Raw genomic sequence first — 21457 nt, forward strand, 5'->3', positions numbered from 1 at the left:
TGCCCAGGCAGGTCTCAAACCTGCAGGCTCAGGCAATCCACTCACCTCAGCCTCCCAAAGTCGTAGGATTACAGGCTGAGCCACCGAGCCCGGCTTGGATTTATTTTATAAAGCATTGCTTTGGGTTAGTACTGTTTCCATCCAAATGCTTTACATTGCCTACAGGTTGCCCCAAGTAATTATATGCTTTAAAATAATCTAAAGTCATTTCTGTAACTCCAAAAAGTTGGTGGGTGGCAGAGCTAGGATTCAAATCCAGATCTTACTGGTGCTAATAGAAAATACACCAGGCCGAGTGCGGTGCCTCAAGCCTGTAATCCCAGCACTTTGAGAGGCCGAAGTGAGAGGATTGCCTGAGCCCACGGGTTCAAGAACAGCCTGAGCATCTTGGTGAGACCTCATCTCTACGATAAATCAAAAAATTAGCCGGGTGTGGTAGCGTGCGCCTGCGGTTCCAGCTACTTGGAAGGCTGAGGTGGAAGGACTTCCGGAGTCCAGCAAGTTGACACTGGGGTGGCCATGAGCGTGTGTGCCACTGCACAGAGTGAGACTCCAACTCAAAAAAAACAAAAAAAGAAAATACACTAAGTATTTCTTCTGTTCCTCTACTGTCTCTATTTATGTTTTTATATTGATAAGGTTTTGGGGAAGAATTAAAGGTTTAATTCTAAACATAGAATTTGAAAAGCAGCCTACCATATTCCTTAAGAGACTGATACACTCTGAAGATCCTGGCAAATTGAGAGCAAGCCTCACTAGAACATCTTTTATGATGGATCTCTACCAGGGAATGATGTCATAGTATGGCTGTCCCTTGGGGAACAATCCAGAGATTAAGACGTTCTGATATGGTCTGGAAAGTGCAGGCCAGAGTGGACCTGAGTAGCATGCTGTCCATCGGGCAACCTTTGGGTTGCAGTTGGTTTATTGAAGGTGGCATTTGGTTTTCACAGAAAAGACCATATTCTTCTTCCCAAATAATGTCTTGTGCTTATCTGTTTATATCTATAGTTATAATCTATCTATATCTATATCTGTATCTATATCTGTGTGCCCTTATTAGCTTGGAACTCTTCGACGGGAGAGATTATGTCTCTCACTTTTGTTTAGTAGTTTCTTGCCAAGTAATGAAAGATAATCCCGACTGCATGGTGGTTCACGCCTGTAATCTCAGCACTTTGAGAGGTAGAGGCGAAAGGATTGCCTGAGCCCCAGAGTTTGAGACCAGCCTGGGCAATTTGGCGAGACCTTGTTTCTACAGTAAATCCAAAAATTAGCTGAGTGTGGTAGCGCACACCTGTAGTTCTGCTACCTGGAAGGCTAAGTCGGAAGGATCGCCTGAGCCCAGCAGGTTAGGCTGCTGTGGCTTGTGGTCATGCAGCTGCACTCCAGCCTGGGCAACAGAGAGACTCCAACCCCGCCCCCCCCAAAAGATAACGGATTGCAAATTTACTCCCATGCAGTCTGGTGATGTATATTAACAGGTGTGAGAAAGTAAACATATCGAGTCACCTAAAGGATATACAGATTTTTTTTTTTTAACCGGGTTTTAAAAAGTAAATGATAGGTGATTCCCTTTTATCATTTAGAAATATGTTATAAGCTTTATTCTCCTATAAGAAAGATTTCTGAATTATACTGTTGACTTTTGTTGAAACGCCAACTCAAACTTTAATTCATTTCTATCATTTTCTAATTCAGTATGTACAAGATATTTGTGGCAAACCTACTCAGATCAACTACATTAGGAAAGTCAATTAAATGTTAAGATTAAGTGAACTAAGCTGTACATGGTGTTGTGAGCCTATCATTCCAGCTACTTAGGAAAGCTTGAGCCCAGCAGTTCAAGACCAGCCTGGGCAACTTTGAAAGACCCATCTCACAATAAACAAAGATCAAATGAACTAATTATTAATTATGTTTTATTGAATTCACAATGAAATCACTACATCAGTTGTTTTAGGAATATGTGGTACTAAAATTTCTTAACTGCTCTATTTAATTATCAAAAATAATTTTAAAACGTGGAAGGATTTCATGTTTTTAAAGTTTAATTTTTTAAAATTGATACATAATGTACATATTTTCAGTATACATGTGATAATGTAATACATTCATACAATTTGTGAAGATCAAATCAGTGTAATTGGGATATTCTTCACCTGAAATATTTGGGGAGGCTTTCATTCTAATTCATTAGTTTTCTGTTTTTCTTTTTCAGAATATAAACAATTTAGGGAAAAAAACCTTTGTTTTGTAAATATTTTTAGATATTTTGTGTATGTGAGTTTTAAACCTGACTTTTCCTATGTGTCATCTGATCAGCTATTTATTGAATTTCAGTTCCATTGTGAGAATTTAGTATAAAGAATTATTTAAATATCAAAATGAATAGCTTTCTGTAAAAGTCAGATTTTTTTTTCTGATAGGTGTGCTAGAAGAAGCCAGATTTTTTGGTATTGATTCATTGATTGAACACCTGGAAGTTGCAATAAAGGTAAAGCTCTTTTTACATCAGCCAGTGTTAACATTTATTGTAGCTGTGTCCAAAAATGCCCACTAATTTCTTGATCTCTTTTGCAAGAATTCTCAACCACCAGAGGATCATTCACCAATATCCCGGAAAGAATTCGTGCGATTTTTACTCGCAACACCAACTAAGTCAGAATTGCGATGCCAGGTAATTTGAGATTTTTACATGAGCTATTTGTATCAGCAGATCTGTGAATAAAGTTTAATATTTGGGGTTTTTTTTGTTTTGAGGGAAGCTTTCTGCTTTATTTTCCTTTTTTATGCACGATATCATTTAATTATGGGTCTTAGCGTCAATTTGTTTCTGAATGCTTAACTGAAGAGAGATGCAACAGCCTTTTTTATTATCTAATTAGGCCTCATGTAGCAGTTTGTAAGTAATGTATGGAAATCACCGCAGTTTTTTAAAAGTTGACATTGGTGACAGTTACTTTTACTTTTGTGTATTATAGCATTACAAATTTTAAAAACCATAATGTTAATTTTTTCTTAATAAAACTGGCTTGAATCATTGTATTAAAAAAATTGCAGTATAATTAAGTTTGGCTAAAATAGTACTTGTTAGCAGGTATATGACTAATAGGAATTTCTGTTTAGAAACTTCTGCTCATAAATGCAGTATAGCCAGGCTATATTCTAATGTATGGATCAGTAGAGTTTCTTTTTTTTGAGGAGCCCATTAAGGACACTTATTTTATGTATCTAAGTTCCATTTGGCCATGTTTTGTAATAAACTACAAATGACTGAAGCCCATTGCTTTAAAAAAAAAAAAAAAAAAAGCCTTGCCCATTGCTTCTAAATTACAGTAATTCAATTTCATATAAGCAAATGATTTAGTTAATGTGACAGTTTGTGCTTTTTTATTTCAGGGTTTGAACTTCAGTGGTGCTGATCTTTCTCGTTTGGACCTTCGATACATTAACTTTAAAATGGCCAATTTAAGCCGCTGCAATCTTGCACATGCAAATCTTTGCTGTGCAAATCTTGAACGAGCTGATCTCTCTGGATCAGTGCTTGATGTAAGTATCATTTTTGGTTACAAGAGATAATTAAATTTTTAGTCTATTCAGCCATCTCAAAGAGCCTTTGAGACAGAAATGATAACTATCTTTTACTGGAGATTTTACTAAAACATAATTTATTATGTTAATAAATAAAACTGGAGGATTTAAAAGTGAAATGTGTTAGTTTTACAACTTTGTGATTCTTTATTAAATATAGACCTGAAAGGATTGGCGCCTCATAAGAATTTAAATCTTGAAATTAGAGCCTGATCTCCTCAATATAGTGTACTTTATCTGGACGTTTATTCTCAGTGACTTATAAGGGTAAAACTGAAAGAAACTTTGAAAGCTATTCACTCTTGTTTCCAGAATGGGAAAATGTTACTGCTCAAGAAGTATTTGGCAGAGATGTTTTGAAATAAGCTTGGCATGTGTCATTCTGTGGAAATGAGCATCTCAATGGCTTTGTCCCTCTACATATATGGGGGGACCCCAAAAAAACAGAATTATCTTTTGGAGGGTGGGCCCCTTATAGTAGGTTTTTTTCCTCTGGATCAGATGATCAGCCAAAGTTTGTGTGTGTGTGTGTGTGTTGGAGTCTCACTCTGTCGCCCAGACTGGAGTGCAGTGGCTGCTCCCGGCTACCGCAGCCTCGACCCGCTGGGCTCCGGCGATCCTTCCGCCTCAGCCTTCCAAGTAGCTGGAACTACAGGCGCACGCTACCACGCCCGGCTAATGTTTTTTTATTTATTGTGGAGATGAGGTCTCGCCAAGTTGCCTAGGCGGGTCTCGAACCCGCAAGCTCAGGCAATCCACTCACCTCAGCCTCCCAAGGCGCGGGATTACAGGCTGAGCCACCGAGCCCGGCTCAACCAGAGTTTTTATCTGGAAGTTTTTAGAAGGTTGCATCACGAAATATCCAGAGTTGTGGCAAACAGGTGATGGGTTCTTCCATCATAACATACCTGCACACGCCACACTGAGTGTTCTGTAGTTTTTGACCAAAAGCAGCATGATGTGACTTTTTTTCCTTCCCTGGATTAAAAAAGTCTTCACAGGGAAATGTTTTGCTGATATGGAAGAGGTGACACAAAAAACAGCAGGAGCACTAAAAGGCATCAAATTGACGAGTTCTAAAACTGTTTTGAGCAGTGGAAAAAGTGTCTCAATAGGTGTATCAGAGTACTTAAAAGGTTACTGAAGTTTAAACATGCAAGAATAAATAAATTCTGGGTCTTTTTTGGGTCCCCCTTCATATATGTTTCCTTATGTGTATGTGTACCTGTGTACATGTATATATGTATGTGTATGTATTTACATTAAAAAGTATCTATGTTAATGGCGGGTTAGAGGCCATATGCAGAACAACATGAAATCTATTAACTTTGAACAACTTTAAATTCCTTACTCCCAAGGACCATATTCATATGTCTTGAACTGACAGCACCTAATATAGTATCTTGCTTTCGGTCTTTAATTATTTATTTATCGAATTATTATAATTTTGGCTTTACTTCTTAGTTGCAGCTTATTTTTTCACAAGCCCTTAGTGCTTGTAACAAAATCTGCCAACATACATTTTACTTACTTTCACTCTCCTTATGCTGTCTTATGATAAAGGGTCAAGTAAGTAGCAAAACCTTCAAAAAACTAACAGCATTAAAAAAAAAAAACCTTAAAAGATCTAGTCTTTAAATAGTGGAATGTTGAGAGGCAGCTTAGTTTGTATTAAGGGAAAAAAAAGATTTTTGTTAAAAAACCTTTGGAGATGAATGAGCATGATTTAAAGCTCTTAACATATATTTTCCACCCTTTTACTCTGTGGTCTCCATTATGTGTTGTGATTTGGGTGCTCAGGGTTGATAATGTTATATAGCAATGATTGATGCAGAAAGACTGGACAAGTATCTTGTTAGTTTGTTTGTAGCTAAATGATGCCCTTATTGCTGGCATTAGTTTTCTGACCTCTGACATGAAGGTATAACAGCATCTTGGAACATACAGAATTTCACTTATTGATTCCTACAATAATAAAGAAGAGAAAATTCATACCGCTAACACGTTTGTGCCTTCTGTACCCATACATTTCTTTTTCTTTTTCTTTTTCTTTTTTTTTTGAGTTGGAGTCTCACTCTGTTTCCCAGGCACACTCACGGCCACCCCAGCGTCAACCTGCTGGGCTCAGGCGATCCTTCCGCCTGAGCCTTCCAAGCAGCACGAACTACAGGCATGCACTACCAAGCCCAACTAATTTTTTTGTTTATTGTAGAGATGAGGTCTCTCCAAGTTGTGCAGACTGTTCTTGAACCCGTGGGCTCAAGCAGTCCCCTCACGTTGGCCTCCCAAAGTGCTGGGATTACAGGCTTGAGCCACCGGGCCCAGCTATAGCCATACATTTCAATTTCATATTGTCATGCCCAGGACTGTCTAAACCATTATGTTTCATGTGAAATGAGCATGCTGCTGTTAATTTGGCATCTGTATTTCTTTAAAACCTTTTCCGTTCTTATTGGGTTTAATTACAAAAGTTTTTATTGTAAACAGAAAATAATTGATTGCATGTGTGTTAAGTTGAGCTTTTTCTCCCTCTTTCTGTTTTTCTTTTACTGTGTGAGCTCACTTGAATGAAATTATGAACTGTAGAGTCAGGACTTTCCTCTTTATTGGCAGTGTGCAAATCTCCAGGGAGTCAAGATGCTCTGTTCTAATGCGGAAGGCGCATCCCTGAAACTGTGTAATTTTGAGGATCCTTCTGGTCTTAAAGCCAATTTGGAAGGTGAGATCCTGTCTGTAAATACCTGTTCTATGGTGAAAGCATTCTGTAAAGGAAAAAGCCCATCAAAATAATTGTTAAGGATAAACAGGCTAGCTGTAGGGGATAGGTGACTTCTGGCATCATATTTGGAGAATTTGCAAAGACATAAGATGTCTCTGTTCTCGGTCATATGCTAATCAAAATCGAGAACTCATAAGTAATAAACTTAAATATTTACAGAGATTTTAGTTGAAGAATTAAATATAAACATCTTAAACTTTCAAATAGTACAGGATATTCTCATACTGACCAAAAGGAAGAATTCCAGTTTGCAGAAAGACAGAAAAATTTGGGGCTCATTTTTAGGTGTAATATATTGCTTATTAATTCATTGTTGTTGACTGGGCACAGTGATTCATGCCTGTAATCCTGGTACTTTGGGAGGCTAAGGCGGGAGGAATACCTGAGCCCAGGAGTATGAGACCAGCTTTGGCACCATAGTGAGACCTTGTCTCTACAAAAATACAAAAATTAGCTGGGCATGGTGGCATTCACGTATAGTGCCAGTTACTTGGGAGGCTGAGGCAGGAGGATCGCCTAAGCCCAGGAGGTCGAGGCTGCAGTGAACCATGATTGTGCCACTACACTCCAGCCCAGGCGACAAGAGTAAGACCTTGATTTGGGAAAAAAATTCATTATTGTCTTGTGGTATCTGCACTAGCCACTTTGCTTACATGTATATTTCAGAGATAGTATTTAACTCCTTTGTCATAAACTTAGAGGGGCATATTATAAAAGTGCTGGTAAGCGTAAAACAGATTTTAATTTCTCCCCTCAAAAGTATTGATGAAAACATTCTTGACTTATAGAATAAGCAAACAGATTGCTAACATTGTACTATTTGTGTATATATCTTGGTTGAGAGACTGAGATTTAAGTTTTAACTACTCCCAAAATATGTTCACTGTAGGTGCTAATCTGAAAGGTGTGGATATGGAAGGAAGTCAAATGACAGGAATTAACCTGAGAGTTGCTACTTTAAAAAATGCAAAGTTGAAAAACTGTAACCTCAGAGGAGCCACTCTGGCAGGAACTGACCTAGAGGTGAGTTTACCAACGTTGAAAGAGTTCTTGTTAATCTAGAATCACTAAGCACCTCATGCAAATTTATTGAAATCATAAAGGAGTTGGCTGGTAAAACCTCCAGGTAACATGCCAGTTCTCATTTCATTTGCAAAATGTTTACACATATCTGAAATTCCAGAGCCAGACTCAGTTGCATAAAGTCATCGATGCCAGTACCAGATTGGAAGACCCATCTGATTTTCAGTCTAAGTTGATTTCATTTCTCTCCTTTTGTAGGGTCTTTCTCAAGTAGATACATTTAATAGATGCTTTCTTAATCTAATGTATTGTGTTTTTCATAAACTTTAATCCCAAACAAAATTAAAGGGCCAGGTTATTTCTTGAACTACTTGAGAAATTTAAATGATATCCTATCCAGGTTTGAAATCAGGCTCAGGTTTCCTTTTTTTTTTTTTTGAATCTCAGCTTGAGATTTTAATTTTGTCCAGTCATCTTTTTCATAAGAATTGTGTTCTGTCTTTTTGACTTTCAGATTTAGCTAATTGGCCCAATAGTTGTTGATAGGTCTATACCAGCACTACTAGCCTTTCTTCAATGAGGGACATGTTCTATATCTGTGCTGTTTAGTACAGTAGCTACATATAGCTGTTGGGCACTTGAGATGTGGCTAGTGCAAGTGAAAAATTGATTTCTAAATTTAACTTAAATAGCCGCATGTGGCTGGTAGCTGTCATAGTGAACAGTAGCTCTATACAAAAAAATCTGTGGGTTCCTAGAATACTTACCTAGCAGGGGAAGTAAGTAATACAAGGGGCCAGCCCTCCAAAAGATAATTCTGGATTTCTTTGGGTCCCACCTCATATGTGTCATGTCTTCACAAAGGCAAAAAAAAAAAAAAAAATCCCATTTAATAACTTCTTCTGTGTGCATAATACTAAAATTTTCAAAACTAAAAGAAAAACTGGCATAGATTGGATTATAGAGAACAATGTGTCAAAATTTCATATGCTGTTGTTTTCTTTAAAAAAGTGGTTTACCTTGATCTTTTGGTAACTCGCAACTGCAAAGTAGCAGACCCCCTTAGACTTTAAGGCATGAAGCACTGGTCTAAGGCAGATAGTATAAAAATGTTAAGACGGGGAATGACAAATTTTGTTACACAATTTAATTATTAAGTAAAGCTTCAGATTTAAAAAAAATAATCTTCTTTCATCTTGTGCCTTTTGATGTTCTTCTTGGATTGTGATAAAATTGTTTAGATCATATTTGTTACATTGGAACCCATTCTGGATTTTAAATGCCTAATTCTGAAATACACAAACAGAAGGGACAGATTTCCTCTTACCCTTTGTTTCGACATACTTGTGGTGGTCAGCATGAATATCAACTAGAGATAGCAAATACAGATAGAAGAAAATCTGACCTTAGGGTATATAGTCAAAAGTTTTCTGGAAGTTTACTGAGTTTTATTATACAGTAAGTCTTCTACATACGAACCTTCAGGTTATGAACTTTAACAATGAACACCTGTGGTCTTTAATGTATTATTTTTCTCACCAGGTGTCAGGATAGCCTGTTAAATACAGACAGTACAATACAGCTGATTGTGTTAGTTGGATACCCAGGCTGACTTTGTTGGACTTGTAACAAATTGGACTTACAAGGGCAACCTCTTCGGGTTCGCTCCCACTGTGGGAGCTTTTCTGTCCTCTCAATAAATCCTGCTTTCTCACTTTAAAAATAAATAAATAAACAAACTGGACTTACAAATGTGCTCTCAGAATAAAACTCATTTGTAGACTGAGGAAATTTTAGTAGGAAATGTAAATTCATTATTGTTTCTGTACAGGAAATTTTCTTACTATGCCCCAGAAATCCTTTTGAGAGGAAACAGGTAAGGCCTTAGACCCTCACATGAGTCCCATGAATGCTGTTTTTGTCTTACAGAATTGCGATCTGTCTGGGTGTGATCTTCAAGAAGCCAACCTGAGGGGGTCCAACGTGAAGGGAGCTATATTTGAAGAGATGCTGACACCTCTCCACATGTCCCAAAGTGTCAGATGAGAATGTTGGGGGCTGGAGGAAGATGTGCAAGATGAACGTGTTTTCTTTATCACTTTTCTTTCTCCACCCACTCAGTTGTCTAGAAGAAATAACACTGTAAGGGAATATCAAAACAACAGAGAATTCTGCTTGTTCTCAGCAGTGCATAAGGGAAGAAACTGACTTTTTTTCCACATTCTGATTTTAGCAGAGATGCACTCATTTACTAGATGTAGGGAAACTAGATTGTATTGCTGCCTTTGGAATGGGGTAGGGGGATTTGCCTGGTTTTATGACCAGGAATAGTATCTATTATATTTGCTTTTAAATAGGCATGATGTGGAAATACCATCTTGGTTTGAGATGCATTTGAGGATTTTAATTTATGAAAAGCACAACATATGCAATTATATTTATTGAATGCTTAGATGCAGTATGGATATTTAAATTGTTAAACTTTATGAAAACTTTGAAAAGGGTGTTCAGGTTTATAAATAGCTTTAGTGATGCCTCCCCTCTTTAAATACCTGTCACACTGTAGGAATATGGTGAGATCAGACTCCTAAGACTCTCTTTTCAGGTTCATTTTTATAATGTTTACTTTTTTTAGAACAAAGTAGTAGTTAAAGAAATATTCAGTTCCTACTGATTGAGACAGAGTGGAAAAGAAAGAGATCATTGTACATCACCGTTGGTGGAACTCTCCAGATGGAGTAAGACTTACCTGCAGCATTTTTTATTTTTTATTTTTGAGTTGGAGTCTCACTCTGTCGCCCAGGATGGAGTGCAGTGGCCGCTCCCGGCCACCGCAGCCTCGACCTGCTGGGCTCCGGCGATCCTTCCGCCTCAGCCTTTCAAGGAGCTGGAACTACAGGCACGCGCTACCACATCCAGCTAGTTTTTTTTTTGACTTATCGTAGAGATGAGGTCTCACCAAGTTGCCCAGGCAGGTCTCGAACCCGCAGGCTCAGGCAGTCCACTCACCTCAGCCTCCCAAGGCGCGGGATTACAGGCTGAGCCACTGAGCCCGGCTACCTGCAGCATTTAAATGCAGCATTTAAATGAACATTTCTCAGAGTTGTATTCTAAGAAGTTCCACTCAACACCAGACCAGGCGATTCTACATATTTACACTACTAGCCTAGTTTTCTCATGTACAATCAACACAAGCATAGGAAGACACTTCAGAACCAGAAAACCAAGGTGCATCATTAATATTCACTTAATTAAAATGCCAAATAGTTTAAATAGGGCCAGCTTAGAAATAGGTATTAAATTCAAATCTACTGCAGCCAAAACTGTAAAATGTGAATGAATATGGCCAAGGGCCCTTTAAAAGGTAACATAATATAATTGCAGCTAGAGCCCTACAAAAGGGAATGAGGAATTTTAAACTGACATTATAGCTACCAGAAAAATAATAATAAATAGAAATAAGGGCATTTGGCTGGTCCAAGATGTAATACCAATTAATTAGTCAGCACCTGTGGTTCTTTTACTTCTATTGTTTGTTTGCTTGTTTGTTTTTTAACAAATGTTAGCCCAGTTTTCTCGAATCATGATCTCTGCAGTAGCAGAGATGGGGCTGTACCTCCTGACCGGTAACCTGATGTCCTTATGTCTACCCCATGAGCAGGGATATAAGCTGTGTCCAAATGGGTTCTGAATTCTACAGACTCGTCAACTTGAGGCAATGAATCATTCGATACCACTTTTGTCTCCTTTGGGAGAACGACATATCTTCAGTATTTCTGTAGCTTCTTCTTCTATATCTACATATGCAAAGCTTTCCTCAACAGTAAAGGGCACGTACATGTGGTAGGTGGAGAGCGGACCTTTACCCGTGCAGGAAAGCGACTTCAAAAATGAATTATTTTCTTTGCTTTATTATTTTTACCAAGACAGAGAAGTATTGTATTGAGAGATATCTATTTTCATAATCAATACGTGCCTAAATTATATTTAAATCATTTCACTCTGTACTATATTTTCAATAATGATAGAATGTGTTATTCATTCACTTAAGGTACCTCTGTAGACATAACCTAAAACTGCAGAAGGATCTGGAAGATCTGTACACAGTTTGCTTAGAAACTGCAGGTTTTAGATCTAATGTGTACCGCATTAATAAACGACATAAAGTGTTGAAAAGGAGTGTCTTCTCTTGCTTTTGAAATACATTTCTTCACTGTGTGTTGATAGCCAGCCCTGAGGTTTTGGGTAGCGAGGGAAACACCATGTGACAATTGTCATGGATTCAATTCGTATCTGAATGTACCATTAAAGTAAATTCATTTCTTTAAACAAGACTATTTTATAATCCTCTTTTTAAAATCCACCATGCTAACAACACGAATCTGATTCTGAACAGAAGACTGCCTTCCCAGTAATTTGTGTGATTTGTTGTGTTGCTTTGTAACTGGTGAATATTACCAGTTAGCTTTATTAGGTCAGATACTATTCCCCCCAAAAAAACATTTTTCACCTGACATCTGGGAGGGAGAATCTTGAGGAGGGAGGAAAGTTTCAAAATAGGAAAATGTCCGTTAACTCTAGTGATGAAACAAATGTTTCTGTACACATAGGTAAAAATTCAGTTGTTGGGAGATGACTAGAAAAAGGCTTTAAATCTACATTAGCTAGATTATGTATGTTGATAAAATTTGGCTCTTGATTATCTAAAGCAGTACATATCTAATGTAGTGTAGTCTAGTTCTTACAACTATAGTCTTGAGGGGATTTTAGTAGGAAATGTAAATTCATCGTTCTAATGAAAATGTTGGGCTATTTTCTCCAGTTCATTTTATCAATCTGATGGCTATACTGTAAATGTATCCATGTCAACTTCAAGTCATCCTTAATATATGAAAACTCCAGAATTAAATCCCAAGGAAGTAGTATCTTTAAAATTAAAATGTTCACTAATACCAAGAAAAGTGGTTACATGATTTCACATAAAGCGCCTTATCAAGGACTAATTCCCTGAAGCCCTTTTCCAATGCAATTAGCGATGTGATCAGCGATGTCAGCAGGAGTTCGCCGCCAACACTTCCTGCCGAGGTTCTGCATTAGGGGGAATGTGTTTTTTTATCCATCGTTCAGCAAGATCACAAAGCCATCATCGTAATGATTTGGAGGTGTTTTGATGTTGACAGTGAAGCAGTTTTTCCTCTAAACCATTCTTTCAAATAGCAACAACTATAATATCCAATGATTGAAACCCAATTTATTAAATCTAATTTCTTGGTAAACCGACCTAACCATGGAATCATGAAAGGGCTCAAAGCCTGTCATTTAACATCAAACTTTGCATCGTGCTTTGATTTTCCTATGTGGTGCTGTAGAAAGTGAGACTAAACAAATTTGACTTTTGCCCTTGAGAGCTATGTGACCTAGGACAATATTAATGCAGACTTACAGGACATAGTGGACAAATTCATAGACCATGTTGCTGGTGTTCATCTTACAAGTTTCACAGCGTTTTTCAAAAATTTGATACCAACGGATAGAAATAATGTGCAAGAAATCCAGGGAGGCCTTCCCAGAGATAAGGATTCATCTGACAATAGAAGTCATAAGTCTTGACTCCCGTTGCATTAGTCCCAACCAAAGACCACATTTTCTGCTTAAGCAACACTGAGAAGCACATCTCTTTCAGTAAACAGGAAATCAATTGGACAATTTAAACTAACTTCAGGCAATGAACTCTTGTTGAAAAGTAGCCTCTCCCTTATCTACATACATATTCTAGTGAGCTGAAATTCCACTGATGCTGGAATAACACTTGTTTGACTCAAAAGTGTCTAAATGAAATAAACGATTTAAATGAAATAAAGTCGAGTGCTTAAGCTTTATCTTAAAATCCCCCTCTACTTGCAATGATGCTTTAAAGTTTTATCATGAGGATTGGACAGCCTCGGCAGAGATGGCTGGGCAGTGCAAGGGAATTTATTTGGCGAAATGCTATTCCTCTTTTCTCGAAAATCCCTGCAAATATAATTATTCCAGAGGATACTGGGCAATGACTGATTGGTTCAGCATCCTTCCTGAGGGTATATCACCAATCCCAGCTCTTATCACCAATCCCAGCTCTTAAATGAACAAATACCAGTTATTTCTTAGCCATCTTGCAGCTTAGCTAATGTAACGGGCCTCACAGACAATTGTAAATGAAGGTTTAATTCGGTGTCAGGTAGAGCATATCGCTGATGCAGAAACAGAGAAAGCATTAGACCCAATCTGGGTAAAAGTGTGTTCCCGTCTCTTCAGCCATCCATTAATTCATTCATTCATTCAAACCTATACTTACTGAATACTGACTAAATTCCAGGACGGTATTATAAATAACATGACTGGCCGGGCTCAGTGGCTCAGCCTGTAATCCCAGCACTTTGGGAGACCAAGGTGAGTGGATTGCCTGAGCCCATACAATTTGATGAGACCTCGTCTCTACAATAAAAATTTAAAAAGTAGCCAGGCGTGGTAGCACGTACCTGTAGTTGCAGCTACTTGGATGGCTGAGGCAGAAGGATCACCGGAGCCCGGTCAACACTGGGGTGGCCGTGAGTGTGCCACTGCACTCCAGCTTGGGCGACAGAGTTAGACCCCAACTCAAAAACTAAACAAACAAACAGAGCTATTGACTATTATGGGTTACAGCCTAAGGATAAATTAGAGAGAATAATCATGTATTCAAATAAATGTAATAAAGAGTAATGGTACTCTCTTATTTTTATATGCTTGTGCTATATAAACAATATGTCCAAGGTCACATCTCTGGGAGGAAGCTCTATAAAATTTGGATAATAGTACCTGCTGTAACGATGAGTGGTCTTATTCACACACCCTGTAACTGTAATTTCTTGTCTTTGTGCTCCCATTACCCTTGACACGGTGATTTGCATACTTATTCACCAGGTTGCCCAGGCTGGTCTCGAACCTGTGGTCTCAGGCAATCCACTCGCCTCAGCCTCCAAAGTGCTGGGATTATAGGCTTGAGTCACCACGTCCAGCCTATATTGTATTCTTACTACAATATTTATTTTTGCTTTTGTGATGCTTTGGACAGCTTTCACCATAAGGAGAAAACCTGGTGAACAGGAAATGAGAATTTTCAAACTCACAATATCTGCGTTAGGATTCTATGTGGACTTGACATTAACTAATTACTAATGGTGCCAATAACTAATGTTATACATCAGATTTTTTTTTTTTTTTTTTTGAGTTGGAGTCTCACTCGGTCGCCCAGACTGGAGTGCAGTGGCCGCTCCCGGCCACCGCAGCCTCGACCTGCTGGGCTCCGACGATCCTTCCGCCTCAGTCTTCCGAGTAGCTGGAACTACAGGTGCGCGCTACCACGCCCGGCTAATTTTTTTGATTTATTGTAGAGATGAGGTCTCGCCAAGTTGTCCAGGCGGGTCTCGAACCCGCGGGCTCAGGCCATCCACTCACCTCAGCCTCCCAAAGGTGCGGGATGACAGGCTGAGCCACCGAGCCCGGCTAAATCAGATTTTTTTAATTGCAAGCAACCCTGTGATCATCTTGTCCAAATCTCTTCTTTTACAAATGAGGAATCTAAGAGCCAAGATGCTCTCAGACATCCTGACTCAACTTCCCTATGTATTCCACAGCCTCCTTTGTGAAAGTCATGTGTGCATTCAACATCAGTTCATCTAAGACATCCACTTACCTTGAACTTTTGATAGATCTTCCAGTTTCCTCAAGGGAATCCAACCTAGCTAGGTTTTAATCTCTTTGAATTGTGGCTTCAGCTAATAGACGTTTTAGCTGAGGTTTTAATGGCTGGACTTAAGTAAATTTAACAGACACACCAGCGGGTGCTCCAATTACATACACCATTAAAGGGCTTTAAGTAAGGATTAAAAAATTATTACTTAAAAAAAAAAAAAAAGCGTAGCCCATGTGCAGTATAATTTACCAGCAGGAAATATTTCAACGTTCTGGAAAAGTTTCATATAAAAAGGAAGCTAGGAAAATGGAAAAGTCACAGTACTCGGCATACTTCGGAGGAAGTTTGGGACCCTTTTGGCTCTGCCTCTGAACAGGTGAAATGCTTTGTATCTCTAGCACTGAATTCTTCTTGTCTGGATTGTATGTCTACAGGGCATTTATCGCCCCAAGGGCTAAGCCTAAAGAAACCTTGTCCTTTCCTGTCCTTGTCACCACCAGCCAGCCACAAGATCTAGCCTTTGGGGAATCGGCCAGTATTTGATTCTGTCTTTAGCTTCTTCCTTATCAAATGAAAATCAACTTGGAGATCCATTTCTTTTTCTTTTTTTTTTTCAGTTGGAGTCTCACTCCGTTGCCCAGGCTGGAGTGCAGTGGCACGCTCCCGGCCACCGCAGCCTCGACCTGCTGGGCTCCGGCAATCCTCCCGCCTCAGCCTTCCAAGTAGCTGGAACTACAGGCTTGCAATACTATGCCCGGCTAATTTTTTTTTTTTTTTTTTAATTGTAGAGACAAGGTCTCACCAAGTTGTCCAGACTGTTCTCAAACCCGCGGGCTCAGGCAATCCACTGGCCTCGGCCTCCCAAAGTGCTGGGATTACAGGCTTGAACCCCTGCGCCCAGCCTGATCCATTTCTTTAGATTAAAAATAGAGGCCCCATTGGCTAGGGAGTCATTGGTCTGGGACTCTCTGCTTTGGGCAGTCAGTGTTGAGTCCCCTCCCTCCCCCAGATGGTGCAGCCAGCGGTAAAATGCTTGGAAGACCATAGGACAGAGAGTCAGCAAAGTGTCATTAGTACCACGGGGTAGCCATTGAATGTCAAGCCACTTTATATCCGCCAGAGATTCCTAGCAGGAGGTACTTTACAGAGCGGATGGCCCAGTGCTCTTTAACTCATGAACGATGGAGCTAAAAACCAATCTGCCATGGGGGAAATGGTAAGGTATGAAGGTGAACTTGGTAAGGAATGCGTCATGGGGTTTGGAGATCCAAACATACAGTAAACGTAAAAACAGACTACTTCAGTCCTAAGAAGTTCTAAGCATGAGTTTACAGTACTAATCTTGTCCCCAGGGACTGAGAAACTCAAGGTCAGCAAGCAGGTATCTCTGTGTTGCAGAGTCTGTGTGAAAATTATATGGCTCTAATTTCCATCTTCTGAAGGGTCTATGACCCTGCGGACTTCACTAAAGAGGCCTTTATCTGAACTCTTCACTAAAGTGGTTCATTCTGGGTCTATTTTGATTGTGCACACATGTTCCTTAGAATGGAGGTGATTCCAAAATTTCTAGCTGGACTCGTTCTGCTGACTCTATGTGTGGAGAGCTGTTCCAGCCAGCATTGGTCCTATGGATTGCGCCCGGGAGGCAAGAGAAATGCTGAAAATGTGATTGATTCTTTCCAAGAGGTGAGTTTCTCTCAGCTTTAAAATAAGACATAGCCTTTTTTTTTTTTTTTCTTTTCTTGAGTCAGAGTCTCACTCTGTAGTCCAGGCTGGAATGCAGTGGCACGATCAGAGTTCACTGCAGCCTCAAACTCTGCCTCAGTCTCCCAAGCAGCTGGGTTACAGATGTGTGCTGCCATGCCTATTTTGTTTGTTTGTTTTTTTCCTGTAAAGACAGGATCTTGCAAAGTTTGCTAGGCTGGTCTCAGACTCCTGGCTCAAGCAAACCTCCCACCTCGGCCTCCCAAAGTGCTGGGATTACAGGAGTGAGCCACTGCACTGGGCCAGATGTAGCTTTTTAAATTCACTTTAACTCTGTTAAACATTTGCTATGAGCCTCAATAGCACTGCTCTATGCAGTCGCCTAGTTACTCCAGGTCAGAGAAGATACTTGCAATAAGAAAGAAAAAAAGCAGAGGTTCTAAGATGTTCTTTCAATCCAGTCAGGAACTAAAGAAACAAAGAGCAAGACAAATTCCAAGCAAAGATAGCAGCAACATGTGTGAGATAATATTTCGTCCTCTGAGTGTACGGAATTGCCAAAGAAATAAGAAACAATGGCATACAGCCAAGATCTCGGGGAGATGAATCTTTAGGATTTGGAAAGAACATCTTAGAACTTCTGCCTATTTTTTTAATTTCATCTTTTAAAAATATTTATGACATTGGATCAGTACTACATTTTAATACTTTATAAATAAGCGTTCTTATCAAGGATGTGTGCCCTATAATTTCTTTTCACTGACAGGGGAATTTAAGCAAAGAGGTAGGAGACTGCCAGAATATAGGAGTTAGCAAACTCAAGACCACAAAATACCACAGTGGAAAACACACTGGATTTATTTCATTTCATGTAGATTAGATTATAATATTAGCTCCAGCACTAACATGGGGCACTTGTGTGTTTTTTAAAATTCTTTATAAAATGTGACCCCACAGGGTCATGTGAGGAAATTTAACTAGAGAAACTTAAAACCATTTAATTTTCATTGGAAAGAAATACCTCTTTTGGGAGAAATAGCAACGATAACTTAGTATTAAACTAAGAAGCCCCAGAATCTAAAGTCTCTTCTCCACAGATTATATGTGAAGTAAGTCTCAGTTAACTATGACATATTTAAAGCTGAATGCGGTGGCTCACGCCGGTAATTGTAGCACTTAGGGAGGCCGAGGCAGGAATACTGCTTGAGTCCAGGAGTTTGAGACCAGCCTGAGCAGCATAGCGAGACCCCATCTCCACCAAAAAAATAAATAAAAATTAGCCAGACATGGTTGTGCATGCCTGTAATCTCAGCTACTCAGGAGACTTACGCGGGAGGGTTGCTTGAGCCCAGGAGTTCGAGGTTGCAGGCCATGCCACCGCAAACCAGCCTGGGCGACAGAGTGGGACCATGGCTCAAAAACAAACACGCAAACAAAAACGATGACATATTCAGTATAAACTAGAAAATTAAAACCAACTCTATTCACAACTATGACTTGTTTTTGTGTGTGTGTGCCATTTCCTCACAAGACTCAAAGCACGTCCCTCTCAAATCCTCTCCAAGGAGAAAGTCTCCCTGTCTCCACCACCTCCAGACCTCCACGCTGTTCATGGGGAAATGCCTGGCGGCTGATCGGTGACCTTCAAGTCCCCACCCAGTCCTGCAGCTTTCTCAGTCCCCAGTACCCCCTTCAGTCCCATGGCCTTCTTGGCCTCTGTCTCCACCGACAATTTTTGATGGAGATGAAAATTCCATTTTTTTTCCATTTCTTTGGCTCCCTCACCAAGAATTGCATTCTTTTTCTTCAGATAGACAAAGAGGTCGGCCAACCGGCAGAAGTCCAGCGCTTCGACTGCACCGTCCACCAGCGACGGTCGCCTCTCAGGGACCTGAAAGGAGCTCTGGTGAGTTCAAGTGATCTTCACATGGAATCCTAGAGGTGAAAAAGCCCTCGGGGATCACCCTAGCTACCTCCCAGCCGCTGCAGGGCTTCCTGATGACTGGGGTAGCTCCTGCGGTGGGGTGCTCACTATTTCTTTCTTTTTTTTTTTTTTTTTTTGAGTTTGAGTCTCACTCTGTCGCCCAGACTGGAGTGCAGTGGCCGCTCCTGGCCACTGCAGCCTCGACCTGCTGAGCTCTGGCAATCCTTCCACCTCAGCCTTCCGAGTAGCCGGAATTACAGGCATGCGCTACCACGCCCGACTGATTTTTTGGTTTATTGTAGAGATGAGGTCTCGCTGCCCAGGCGGGTCTCGAACCCGCGGGCTCAGGCAATCCACTCACCCCAGCCTCCCAAAGGCGCGGATTACAGGCTGAGCCACCGAGCCCAGCTGGTGCTCACTATTTCATGACACCCTCCTTTCAGTGGTTAGACGGCACTAGTGGTTGAAGCTTTTGTGTTTTCTGAAAACCAATTTAAATCTCCGTGTAAACTTTATCTGCTAATCCTGGCTCTAGCGTTTGGTATGACCAATAAAACAGATTTCTTCCCATTGCTATATTTCAGTTTTTTTAATTTTTTGAGAGACAAGGTCTCGTTCTGTTGCCCAGACCGGAGTCCAGTGACACTCTCATAGCTCACTGTATCCAGTGACACTCTCATAGCTCACAAGCAATCCTCCTATCTCAGCCTTCTGAGTAGTTGGAACAGTAAGAGTGCACAACCAGACCTGGCTAATTTTTTATTTTTTTTTATTCTTTTTAAATTTTTATTTATTTATTTATTTATTGAGTTGGAGTGTCACTCTGCCGCCCAGACTGGAGTGCAGTGGCCACTCCCCACCACTGCATCCTCGACCTGCTGGGCTCCGGTGATCCTTCCGCCTCAGCCTTCTGAGTAACCAGAACTACAGGCATGTGTTACCACGCCTGGCTGATTTTTTGATTTATTGTAGAGATGAGGTCTCGCCAAGTTGCCCAGGCGGGTCTTGAACCCGTGGGCTCAGGCAATCCACTCACCTCAGCCTCCCAAAGCACGGGATTACAGACTGAGCCATCAAGCCCGGCTAAACCTGGCTAACTTTTAAAATTTTTTTGGTTGAGGGGGGTCTCACTATATTGTCCAGGCTGGTCTCGAACTCCTAAGCTCAAGTGAACCTACTGCCTCGGCTCCCCAAAGTACTGGGATTATAGATGTGAGTCACTGTGCCTGCCCTTTATATTTCAGTTCTTAAAGTAGAATCATCAAACCTCCTCAACTACCCTTTTCCAGGCTAATCCACACCCCTCCAATTGATTCTGCAATTGTACTTGGTATGACATGGTTTTCCAGAACCCTGGGAAATATGGAAATCATAGACTCTGCCTTTGGGATGACAGACAAAACAAATTTCTTCTCATTGCTATAATTCAGTTCTTTCTTTATTTCTATTTTTTTTAGAGACAGAGTCTTGCTCTGCCACCCAAGATGGAGTGCAGTGGGGTGATCATAGCTCACTGGAGCCTCGAACGCCTGGGCTCAGCCTCCCAAGTAGCTGGGGCTCCAGGCATGTGCCACCACACCTGGCTTAATCTTTTTCTTTATCTTGCTTACTGCATGATAAAAATAATAACAAGCAGCGGAATTTGCCAAATGTGACATTGTTAAGAAATTGAAGCAAAGTCTGGTTTAGAAGCAAATGGATTGATCAGACCTTTTCCACATTTTCTTCCTCACATCTTATCCTTAAATGTTTGATGTAGATTTTATGTTTATTAAGCAGCTTAAAAAGACACAATCGAGGCTGGGTGCGGTGGCTCACGCCTGCAATCCTAACACTTAGGGAGGCCAAGGAGAGAGAATTGCCTGAGCCCAGGGGTTCAAGACAGCCTGGGCAACTTGGCAAGACCTCCTCTCTACAATAAATTAAGAAAAATTAGCCAGGTGTGGTGGCGCTCACCTAAAGTTCCAGCTCCTTGGAAGGCTGAGGCGGAAGGATCACCTGAGCCCTGCGGGTCAAGGTTGCAGTGGCTGTGAGTGTGTCACTGCCTTCCAGCCTGGGGGACAGAGTGAGACTCTGACTCAAAAAAAAAAAAAAAAAAAAAAAGACACAGTCATATCTCCCTGGCATTACAGCACAAGAATAAATGAACCTATTCCTTCTGAACTGATATTTTAAGAATTAAAATGTCCAAAATGCAATGAAGTTCAGCACCAACTTTGATCTATTCGTTGCTCATATATTTTTCAGGAAAGTCTGATTGAAGAGGAAACTGGGCAGAAGATTTAAATCCATTGGACCAGACGGATTGACAACACTTAAGTGTAATTCTGACGCTGAAATTTGTGACCCACTGAATGCCTGTAAACTGAATTCGGAAGCTCTTGTGCCCAGCTGTGCACATGTCATAATAAAGTGCTGTGCTGTGAATGTCGGAACACTGAAGTTTCCCAGAACCCTGGGGAAGGGACTTTGTAAGCCTGCCAGAGGGAGCCCTCCATGTGTGAGTGCAGGCAGCGGATGGGAAGGGGGATGAGTTGAGTGTCTACTGTTGGCTAAACCTGGCTCCCCTGCACCCCAAGAAGAACAGCCCATATTGGCCCAACCCCCCAAAAATCAATTCAGCTACAGTTCCAGTCTGCTGGTTCCACGTTCACTGCCCCGTTCTGCCCTATGATGGGCAACCAGTGGAAAGGGATTTGGAAGGTGGGTTATTTCGTCA

At 40.5% G+C, this 21457-nt stretch overlaps 2 protein-coding genes across 3 annotated transcripts in view; both read left to right on the top strand.

The window, feature by feature from the left end:
- Window positions 1-9548, top strand: part of KCTD9 (potassium channel tetramerization domain containing 9) — a 19583-nt gene extending 10035 nt beyond the window's left edge. For both annotated transcript variants that reach the window (XM_008066847.2, XM_021717004.1), the window contains 6 exons: window positions 2430-2497; window positions 2585-2680; window positions 3403-3552; window positions 6208-6313; window positions 7263-7396; window positions 9326-9548. In XM_008066847.2, coding sequence (XP_008065038.1) covers window positions 2430-2497; window positions 2585-2680; window positions 3403-3552; window positions 6208-6313; window positions 7263-7396; window positions 9326-9442 — 671 coding nt within the window. In that variant the 3' untranslated portion in view covers window positions 9443-9548. The remainder of the gene's footprint in view (window positions 1-2429; window positions 2498-2584; window positions 2681-3402; window positions 3553-6207; window positions 6314-7262; window positions 7397-9325) is intronic.
- Window positions 9549-16643: 7095 nt separating this feature from the next.
- On the top strand, window positions 16644-21024 carry GNRH1 (gonadotropin releasing hormone 1). Its single transcript, XM_008066849.1, has 3 exons — window positions 16644-16796; window positions 18625-18720; window positions 20986-21024. The coding sequence occupies exons 1-3, from the start codon at window positions 16644-16646 to the stop codon at window positions 21022-21024; spliced, it is 288 nt and encodes a 95-aa protein (XP_008065040.1).
- Window positions 21025-21457: the final 433 nt, after the last annotated feature.

Source organism: Carlito syrichta, unplaced genomic scaffold (genome assembly GCF_000164805.1).
Source record: "Carlito syrichta isolate Samal-C Ts95f unplaced genomic scaffold, Tarsius_syrichta-2.0.1 Scaffold309144, whole genome shotgun sequence".
Lineage (NCBI taxonomy): Eukaryota > Metazoa > Chordata > Mammalia > Primates > Tarsiidae > Carlito > Carlito syrichta.